General features: G+C 28.4%; 2 protein-coding genes across 2 annotated transcripts in view; both read right to left on the reverse strand.

Moving 5' to 3' along the window:
* Positions 1-4,179: 4,179 nt before the first annotated feature.
* LOAG_08905 (hypothetical protein) lies at positions 4,180-5,237 on the reverse strand (the record flags this gene model as incomplete). Its single annotated transcript, XM_003144435.2, has 4 exons — positions 4,180-4,289; positions 4,446-4,542; positions 4,744-4,826; positions 5,210-5,237. The coding sequence occupies 4 exons, from the start codon at positions 5,235-5,237 to the stop codon at positions 4,180-4,182; spliced, it is 318 nt and encodes a 105-aa protein (XP_003144483.2).
* A 2,920-nt stretch (positions 5,238-8,157) lies between these two features.
* LOAG_17976 (tyrosine-protein phosphatase vhp-1) overlaps positions 8,158-11,556 on the reverse strand; it is a 9,885-nt gene continuing 6,486 nt past the window's right edge. Inside the window, exons 2-7 of the mRNA XM_020450646.1 lie at positions 11,204-11,415; positions 10,934-11,084; positions 10,707-10,830; positions 9,931-10,105; positions 9,238-9,486; positions 8,158-9,000 (exon numbers count right to left, since the gene is read on the reverse strand). Of these exons, the coding sequence (XP_020305652.1) occupies positions 8,227-9,000; positions 9,238-9,486; positions 9,931-10,105; positions 10,707-10,830; positions 10,934-11,084; positions 11,204-11,347 (1,617 nt within the window). The 5' untranslated portion in view covers positions 11,348-11,415 and the 3' untranslated portion in view covers positions 8,158-8,226. The remainder of the gene's footprint in view (positions 9,001-9,237; positions 9,487-9,930; positions 10,106-10,706; positions 10,831-10,933; positions 11,085-11,203; positions 11,416-11,556) is intronic.

An 11,556-nucleotide genomic window follows, 5' to 3' on the forward strand; every position in this document is an offset into this window, starting at 1 on the left:
CATAATGAGGACAAGGTATAATAATATATATACTTCCTTCTGATATTCCGTCTCTTCTATCAGTGGAAAAGAATCCGCTAAATCGATAGATTTGAAATCTTATTTGCCTCTTATTGATGATGAATGCCTAACTTAGAGAATTGAATAAGAATTCTCAGTTACTTTTTTTGCTTACAAAAAAAGGAAAAAAAAACGCACTTTGAACCGGTGTCCAATACTACTACAACAATAAACATTAACATATGCGTTTGAAGTAATTGAAATAAGTTTCTTTAAGAAAATAAAACTATAAAAAAGAACACATTTCGATATTAGATGAAAGCACCAAAAATAAAGAAAGAAAGCACTGCTTAAATTCGGTATAAAAATCACAACAAGAATGGTTTTGTTTATTGTTTGCTTTTGCTCTTTGTTTTTAGAAATTATTGAACGGAATGGTGTGAAATATTTTATTCCAATATAATTATTAGTTCGCTCATTATTGTGAAGGAATGATATTCAGAAAAAGTAATTAAAAGAGCTATTAAATTTTAACAAATTTTCGACAACACAGCAATTTTTCAATCTAAATTTTAAAAAAAACTGAAATGCACGAAATTTTCAGCAATATAAGGATGGAAGAGAAGATGTGAAATGAAATATCAAATTTCAAGAAATGTAATGTGACGAAGGTATGTGTACCTGTTTTAAAATAATCATGTCATGTGTCATAATTAATTAATTATGGTGAAGGTTTTTATGAAATGAAAATTTACAATTTTTTGATGAAATGATAACAATTTTTATCATTATTCATTAAAAATTATCAATGAAACGAAAAAAAGGAACATTTGTGGTATATTTGCATTATATACACTTGAAGACATATAATTGAATATTTTTTAAAAATTTCTTTTGAATATTCTTCAAAAATTTTTTTTTTTTTGAAAAAACTATTGCTCAATTCATAGATAACATTTTTTTCTACTAATTATGTATAATTTGATTTCTTGTCAACTACATGTATGTATTATTTGTATATAATACAGTTATAAAGAGCTAAAGATTTTTAAATCAGTAATTTCAAATTTTAAATCCATATTGTTGTTTTTAAATAATGCTTTCAAATTTCCTTAACAATGCATGTCCTTATTTCATTTCATTTCATTCAGATAAATAGAATAGTTTGAAAAGGAATGAAATTCAATTCAGTAAAGAGGGAGAGGAAGGAGAATGAAGTGTTGATTAGTTTAAAGTATGCAAATTTTGTTAAATAATTTATCAAATAATCAAACATGACGGGAAATGATGGTGTGACTCATTGTTGCACATGCAAATTTCCATCCTTTTCAATAAATTTTTACTATTTCAAAAATAGCAAACCGAAAGAGAGATTAGAAGTTAAAAAAGGAGAAAGAAAAAAACAAAATTTAAAATATCAAAAATCCTACACCAGCTTTTAACGATACTTAACAAATTATTCGTGCATTTAAGCATTTCTTATTGTCACATTTTATTCAGTTTAAATGGGGTGTAAAAAAAAAAAAAAAGGAAACTGTTTTAGAATATTTATTAAGGAAGCTTAAAGATCAATATACTTTTCACATCATTTCAAGATGTACATGGAGGGATTGATATAAACTAATTCATTAATATCATTCGCTGAACTTTGGAATTACATCCAAACGTAAAACATATTGATGCTTCTTTTTTCGGCTCTATCTTCAGCTTTTTGTATGATTTTCCATTTTGCATCTGGAAATTAAAAAAAAATTACTGTTTAATTTTGTCATAACATTGCGGAAATTATTCCATCGTCCTAAAACAATAAGTAATTTTATTTATATGAATTGAGATCATAAATCATTCGGAACTCTTTTGACCAAGATAATAAAGCAGCAGTTTGTAATATATTTGATGAAGAAAACCTCGTATGAAAAGCACTAACTTCTTTAGATGAAGGAAGTTTTGTAATTGGCGTCTTCACGATCAATTTATCCAATTCTTCTTTCCTGGCCATCTTACGAACATCTCTGAAGGTTATACCTTCAGAGAGAGAGAGAGAGTTGATCGATAAAACTTAAACCAATCATGATGCAAAGCATCGTGAGCAGAAATTTGTTTAGTTGAATTATAGGTCCATAATCTGAAATAAAACACCTTTAGAATAATCCTTAATTTTGTGTCCTTAATTTTAGAATATTATTCAGATGATTTAAGCATAGCAATGAGCGGTTTTAATTTTGCGTAAACATACTCTTTAATAAATTCTAATCTTTTGCATCAATCAAACTTGTCAAAAATTGCTTCTCTAAATTTCCTGCATTATGATGCTCAAAAGTTGTTTCCCTTAGTGAAGGGAAGGGATGTAAAGAAGCGCAAATTATGAGGAAGATAATCTAACCAGGATAGTGATAAAGAAAACATGATGAATTGTTTAAAAACTATTTAAATTCAGATATCTAAGTGTTTTTAACTGTGGGATAAAAGAAATAGTAACATATATAGCCAAAAAAATTAACTATCAGTTCGCATCATATCACAGTATTTACTTCAAAAAGATATGCAAAAATTAATTTACATTGAAGATTTTATTAATCCATGAAACAATGATTTTAATTTTAGAACAATCGTAAGATTACATATTCACAATTATTGAATACACTTACAAAAGCTCTTTTAATAAACTATGCAAGGAAAAATCAACCAGAAGTAATGCAAGTTACTGCTAAAAAAAAAAAAATGGACCAAAAGAGGTATTACCTTTAACATTCAGCAATAATTCAGGAGCTCTATGCCATAGTATAATAATAAGCGATGTATACGATTTTCGAAGAATCCAGGATCCATAAATTCTCATGATAAGCCAAAATTGCCAATCTAAAAATTATAAACCATATCTGGTAAAATTATTTCGAATTTTTGAAGAATTTCAAGGCTAATGCGAACAAAATGTAGAGATGAATTTCCCGAACGAATACCTTTACGATTTATGTAATAAAAAAAAAAAGTTTAATTTTTTAAAATTTAAAATCTCGATGGGAAATCCATTCATCGTGCATGTGTGCTATACTGGAAAGCAATTGATGAAGTAGAATTTTGAATTCATCCACAAAAATTTAAAACTGCAGCAATAGGATAGTAAAAAAAAAAAAGGTAAAGAATAATTGTTCCAAAATGCTCTGGATAGCTATTAATTGATAAGATTAAGACTTAAGTAAATTAACTATACCAACATCATATCAATAAACTGAAGTTGCACGACACATAGATATTTTTAGATTTTATTTTGATTGAAAAACTTCTTAAAACAATCATTAGTATTAACTCTTCAAATGTTTCAAAAAAAAAAGTTTCAGGAACAATGCCATTCTAAAAATCCATCCTGAAACGCTTCCCATCGGAATGCATGATGTTCATATCATGCTCAACATATACCATATCCGAATAAATTTTATCCATATTCGAACCAATCATTATTTTCTGCAGCAATCAAAATATGAAAATTTAAAGCCAGATAAATTTAAATTCCGCAGAAAATTTTATAGCTTAATATTAAGGCAATAAAGTTTTTAAAGTTTAATAACTTAGTACTTGAATTACTTGGACATTAACAATGTTTTAATGATTGCCAGCTTTCAGAAATATGTTAATTTCATGGGGTGATGTGTTTGGGAAGCTTTTATTTTGTTTTTCCGTCATTAAACATTTCAATGCAACTATTTCATCTAAACATGAAGGATGAAAAAAAACCATAGGTTGAAACAAATTTATGACAAGTACAATTTGACAAATACATTATCATCTTAAGGTTTTGAAAAAACTGACAATTAAATGAGCGCCATAAGAGATCCGGATATATAAAAAATAAAATCATTAACTAATAAAATATCAGTGTCAAAATGACTTTTTTTTCTTCTGAGCATAATAATAACAACAAATGCGCTTTACTTAATGCGGTTCAAACATATAAATCCCGCAATGTTTCCGCATTCCTTAATACCAGGATAATAAATGGGCAGCCTAGCTATAAGCCTTTTTTGCTACTCCTCTTCGAGTTTAAAATATGTACTATAGTACATGTACTAACATATGAAGATATGATTGATGTACTAATGATATGATGTAGAGAAGTATGATGAATTAATAGTGTTTCAAGTTCGGAATTGTGCATATATGTCTAAATGAATAAAGAGCACGTTAACGTGTTCGTATTTCCGGCGACAATCTTACCAGCCGTTCCTCATCATAATCAAGCAAATCTATTCTATCCTCATCCAAATCATGCAAAATTACACCATTTTGGGCATCTAAACACCAGTGTAAAAAAATCATTTTTTACTAACAGTTTGTCGATACTATGTTATTTTTAAATGTTATGTTTTGTTTTTTTGATTTCTAACAAATAATTGAGACCATTTTTATAACGAATAATATTTTTATATGATGCATATAAACTGGAATACTTGAAGCATTATCCACAACCACTTTTGTCTTGCCGTTCGTCCCTAGAAAGATTGGCTTCGCTTTTTCTTCTTGCTCATCTTCTGAGTCACTATCGAACTTTGATTACTTTGATGGACAATCGGTGTAGCTAGAGAAAATGAGTTAAATCCAAGTAATATTCTATGTTCCAAAAAAAGGGGAAAAAATTGATTCAGTTAGAGAAAAAACTTGAATTTCTAAACTAGGAAAAATCTTTTTATGAAACTGATGATTGCTCATCATGCATTTTTATCTGCAATATCGTGTGATCAGACTTACTACCGTGTATTTCAGCATAAACATCAGATCTGTATTTTCTGCTGTTTTTCTTGCACCGTCACCGTCGTTTGTTACTGTCACATCTAAATAATCATCAGATATTATAGGAAACTTTCAAATTCAGCAAATTCTTATAACTGCTTTGAAATATTTAAATTTTAAAGAATTCAGAAAAAAAAGGGATCCATACGGGTCCCATCTAGTTTTTTCCATATGCATTTTTTTTGGTGGCAGTTTTGCTTCTAGAGTAATATTACCTCGTTTAGGACTTAAGTTAGCTCCATGTTTACGTGGAGATCGATTGAAAACAATATATGCAATTAAGGAATGTTTGTCTTATTTTCATTTAAAATAACCACTAAAATGTTATTTAAAACAATTTAAAAATATACAAAGCTATTTCCTGAAGATGCAACTGAACAGTACAGTTAATACGATGGATCAACTTTTGAACGCTAGTAATAACCTTTTATCGAGTGACATATTGGTACCATTGACAAATTGTTTTTTAGCTATTCATTTCATCTTTCTCTTCTATTGCATAATATTTACGATCATTAGGATTCCAACTATTACAAGAAACAGGTTGTCGCTCGAAAGCAATGCTATCTTCAAAAAATCCGCGTAACACTGAACACTATTCAATACAATGTTTATATTATTTATCTTGAGGTTACCTTTACTAGTTTTTCTCGCATTCAAAAAAATAAATGCTTGTTTAAAAAATGCTAATAGCATGAATGAAATTTAGCAAAAAAAAATACAATTTGTCATACTGCAATCCATACAATCGAACAGCAAAACATTACTGATCTGAACTTGATCCGGATATACATATAGAGTGATTAAATTATCTGATCTCTTCCTATCATTAACGATAGCACCTTTTTCTCCAACAATATCTGCATACTGTCCATCATCTGAGGCAATTCATTTGTCTGAAATATGCATGGATTTTTTTCCCATCACATAATTGATAATTTGTCGATGACAATCTTTTTAGTGCGACTAACACTGGAAGAATATCCACATTTATGACCAAATGCGATTGCTAGCTATTAGCCACTAGAAATTAATTTAAAGTTCATGTGTTTATTATTTAATACATGCTCTGCTCAGAATATTATTTATTTAACTTCAAGTAAAATTTGACAGTATTGGTTATTATCCTAAAAGAATATGTTTATGCATCTTATAATGCATAAACATATCTTCTCTAAAATTTACTGCATATTTATTTAAGCGTATAGAAATTTTGATTCATTCCACTGATTTAAAAGAGTGAACTTGCTATGACATAAATAAAATTTCCCCAATATTAGCTATTAAATAATGATTACATTCTATAACTTTGACTGTACCGCGATGAAAATATCATTAATTGCCTTGTTGCATTTATCTTAGATTGTACGGTTTATTAACCGGAGCATTAGATTTTAAACGGTATGTTGTTTCTAACATCTAGGATGAATTTTTTTTAAAACATTTTTCCAATAAATATCATCCACCGAGATATTGCGGGCAAATAAATTCCCAATAATTGTTTGATGCACATTTTTGTTACACGATGAAAAATAAGAATGCTAGAGAGAATTCAAAATCTCATGGCGTAGAAGCACAATTTTAACTTAACTTTTAACTTTTTTTTTAACTTTTAACTTCTAACTTGATTTTAACTTATCCTTTAGCATTGCTTTATTCGGCATAGCATTATTCGTATTATCCGTATATAGAAGTATTCATGTTAACATTATTAGGAGAAAAGCTTCCTATCCTAAAGAAAAAAATGCTTCCAATCTTTTGAAATAAAAATAAAACGCAATGATATCATAACTTCATTTTCAGTGTAATGTTGGAAGTCTTTAGGTTTATTTTAATTTTCAAAGTGACCAAATCTTGTAGTGCACAAATGATCATCGTTACTCAGCGAAACATTTGATGAATCTTGTTGTCATGGTTTTGCAATTCAACGAACGGGGGTGGGTAGTTATGACAGGTCTCTAGGAGATATATATAACATTGAGTACAGGGATGTGAGTTCGATTGACATGTCATATTATCAAAATAAATGAATACCTAATTTAATCAAAGAATTAAATGAGAAATCATCTCAATTACTTTTTTTGCTTACAAAAAAAAAAAGGGAAATGGAGTTTGAACCGGTGCCCAATACTATACTACACCAATAAACATAATATATGAATTCTCGTTTGAAATAAAAAAAAATAAAATTAGGAAAAGAAAAAAGAACATATTTTAATATTAGATGAAAGTACCAAAAATAAAAAAGAAAAAAAGCACTGCTTAAATTCGGTATAAAAATTATAATAAATCAAATTTCCTCAAAATAATTTTGCTTCATTGTTTTTAGAAATTAAATATTGAATGGAATGATATGGAATGGTTCATCCCAATGTAATTATCAATTCGCTCATTATTGTGAAGGAATGATTGAATTTGGAATAATTCATGACAAACATTTTGTCGGGGTAATTTAATCGCCTTCTTTTTGATAATAATAATAATGTTAAGACGAAGAGAGAGAGAGAGAGAGAGGGAGGGTGAGAGGGGGAAAGAGAGCAGCAAAAATGTTATTAACATTAGAGAATTAAATTTTCCTTTTTATTGCAATTAAAATTAACTGACTTACAAATTTTTCCTCGATTAGATGAATTCTGGGTTATCATACAGAAATTTTCAATTCCAGTTTTTTTTTTTTTTTCGTATAAATATCCTCTTTGATGTGCAAATATTTAGTCCTTCTTTTTTGTTTTGGCAAGATGATATGTTATCGTTTGATGTTTGAGATAACAACAATGATAAGATATTAATAATCATCACATTATATTATGTTAGCAATTATTTGTTCAATTTTCAAATCATTCTTTTTTAAAAGCATCAAAAAACTATTATAACTAGCAAAAAAAAAAGAAAAATCATATTCATAAGCAATAATATTAACAATAACTTTGGCATTATGTTCAAAAATTTAGAGATTGAAAGAAATGGAAAGAAAAAAAAACCGAAAAATATCTTTTTTTTTTTCAGAGTTATTAGAAAATTTTAGGGATTAAAAATGTTTTTTTTTTTTGCAAGAAAGAAAAGATGAGAATTTCCTTTCTCACTTACTCTTAACATCATCCTAATCAATAAAATAATATCAGAAGAAATTTAAATGAGAAGAGAAAAAAAAAAATCGAAACAAGCTACACTTCTTTTACTATTGCATAAATTAAGTTTTTCGAGTTTTTTTTTCCGGTCCAAAATAAATCCGACGATGTTTAGCCTTTCTAATTCCATCATTAACCAACAAACAACATTGCGCTTAATCATTGTCGAATAGTTTACTTGAAAAAAGATTTTTTTTTTCTTTCTTTTGGATAACAATCATGTCAATTAAAATGAAAGAATTGATGAGAAAGAAAAAAAAAGAAAGAAAAATCAACTTAAGAAAAATGAATAGCTTATTCATCATTATAGCTATTATTGAACCAAAATTTCTAAAGAACTTGCAGAACTGATAGAATCACGATCAACTTCATGAAATGTTCGTGATGATTCAGTCACTGATTCGGTAACATTAGCATTATCATTGCCATTATTATCATTTTCTGTAACAGTTGTTGTGATAGCGATAAAATGAGAATGATCCTGTTGTTGTGGTTGTTGTTGATGTTCCATAACTCGTTTTCTGCGTAATGCTTGTAATGCACGCGATGCCGTAGAAGCTGTTGAACGTTTATGAGTCTTATCCAATGAACTAACACTATGTGATCGTACTATATCTATTGAAGCATTTAGCGATGATGTATCGCTATCATTGTTAGTTGATGATGAAGGGCAGGAAGGAATTGATGTAACCATCGATTTACATCCAACAATGTTACCTCTTCTAGCAACATTACCAATAGTAATATTTTTGCTATGTTTTGCTTGGCATGTTCCTTTTCGAAGATAATGGCTAATACGTGTCAAAAACTTATGACCCATTGTTACTCGATGATTCCTGCTTTGATTATAAGTACTGAAGGATGATGTAAGCGGAAATGATAAATGATCGCATGAATTGAATGTCAAATTCTCGACTGAATAATGATCGATCTGAGATGTTGATGCCGTTGCTGAATTGATGAATACGGAATTAGATCCATCCATACGGTTATTGCTGAGAAAAAGTGGATTTGATGCAGAACTGGATGTATCTGATGAATGTGTAAATGATAATTTTTGTAGCTCCGTTGATGGTGACGGTAAATCCTGCAACAATAGAAATTACATACGCTCGTGAAACATTTGGAAAATTAAACTTTTGGAATATTTAAAAGGAGAAATTTTTGAAACTTTTCAAGGATTTTTTTTTTTTTTTTTAATATAGGAAATAGGAATAGAGAGGAGAATAAATGAAACAAAACATTATAATTTCTGATTCAATTCGTTAATTTTTTAAAGAATTTATTTTATTGTCACTATTATAACATAAAAATAATCTCATACCTCATTTACTTTTTCTGGTATACTTAAAGCTTTCCTGGATTTTAATCCATCCAAAACTCTTGGTCGATCCAATAAATGTGGACATGTTAACTCCATCACACGCTTACCATTCTCATTAATCTTTGAAGATGGCCGACTGCAATCGTTATCCCAGCAATCTTGTGGTTTATATGATGATATCCTCTGCGATAATGTATCATAGCTGATCGATTTCCCCAGTTTTGAATGGTTTTCGGTGTTATCACATTCCTAAACAAATGTCAGTTGATGTGTATTCTATTCTGGTAAACTCATGAAAAGAATCAATCTTTAATAGCTAATTATTAAATAAGGAAAAAAAAATCCAAAGTTATTCTTAAAAGATACTGTAAAACTTGTCTTTAATCTACTGTAATAATGTCAGATTTTCTTCGATTTCCTGGAAAAATCCTACCAATAACTCTCATTTTTACACATATTTCATGGAAGTACTATTTCTTACAAATCATAACATCCTCCTCTTCCCGTATCCATTCATACAAAAACACGTATTCAAGATCGATAATACTGATGAATGCAAAAGACCAATCATCGAAGATAAAGAAATGCCATTCGATAACGATAATCTTAAGCATCTGAATACAGATGAAATAATCTAATTCCTAAAATCAAAGTTTCTAGCATAATCAGCTATATCAAGCAGTTCAAGATTACCTGAACTGGAGTCGAAATGATAGTATTGCTATCGTTTCGACATTCTTCTTCATGTTCACTGGATTTAGACGATAAGCTCGGATCATTTTTCTCGCGTAGTCGTGCTTCATATTCCAGTAATTGGCCCATGAAATTGAAATTTGGCGAAATCGATGGTCTACGCTCTTTCACATACCTATAATTTATCTAAATTGGAAAACTTCTTCTGAATTGAAAAAAAATTTTTTTTTTTCTAGAAAATATCAAAATACCCTATATGAACATGTACATATAATCATGTCAAATTCATAAGCCTCCTTAAAACGGTATAGCTGTACAAGTTTGTACAATATAACATGCTGATGTTTAGCATACAGTATAATCATCCGTAAATCCAGAAAATACTGTTACACACACATGATACGATATACGTGTTTTTTTGCACGTGTTTGCACGATATACGTTTGCACGATATACGTATTTGCACGATATACGTTTGCACGATATACGCACGATATACGCATTTTACATTCCGTATAAAGTGCATACAACAACCATAATATATCCGTATACTGACAAATCAAATCCGGAAAATGTTGTTGCATACGATAAATATATGTACGATACGATTTACACATTTTCATATATCGTATATACACATGTAAATAACCATAATATATAAAGTATAAATCCAAATTTACTTGAACATATGATCAATTAATTGCCCAACCTGAAGCAATATGTTCAGGAATAAAAAATAGTCAAAGTAATTTTGAATATGATATCAAAAGATTAACCTATATGCTTGTTCAGATGTCCAATTATTTCGTCTCATCATATATGCGATAGCCAATGTTGGACTACGAGAAATACCAGCAAGACAATGTATTAATGCTACTGAACCACGTTCACATACTTTATCTGTAAAAAAAAAAAAAAAAAAAATTAGAATTTTCTATAATTAATAAATTAATTAGATTAATTTTTCTACTAATTAATAATGATAAAAAAAAAGAAAATTTACCAAGAAATTTGAATGCATCATCAAAATGTGGTAATAATTTCGCTTGATACGTATCATTGATAGGTATTCGCATAAAATGATCATCCTGATTTAATGCATCCGGTTTAGGGCAATTCACACTAAGATTTATCACATATTTAATACCATATTTCTGTAATTATTAAATATTTTTTCATATTAAAAAAAAATGAAATATACGAGAGAGAAAAAAAAAGAAAGAAAAGGTAAAAATTAATATGAATGATAAAAAGAAAAGATTAAATTAATTACTGATAATAAACTAGAATCCATAGCATCCTGTTGTGAACCAAGATAAAGGAATGGAAGAATTTGTGTTGGACCATCATTTGTAGTTGAAAGACATGGATTAGATATGCTTGTTAGGATATGATTTCCCATTATATTTTTCTCCATTTTTTCTCGTCGTTCCGTGGAACTTTCACATAATTCCGGAAATCGACTATGAAAATCCTCAAATCCATCTGAAAAAAAAACAGAAGTAAAATAAATAAATATGTAAATAAGTAAATAAATAAATAAATAAAAAATAAATAAATAAATAAATAAATAAATAAATAAATAAATAAATAAATATATATATATATATATATATATATATATAT

This window comes from Loa loa (assembly GCF_000183805.2).
Source record: "Loa loa unplaced genomic scaffold supercont3.165, whole genome shotgun sequence".
NCBI lineage: Eukaryota > Metazoa > Nematoda > Chromadorea > Rhabditida > Onchocercidae > Loa > Loa loa.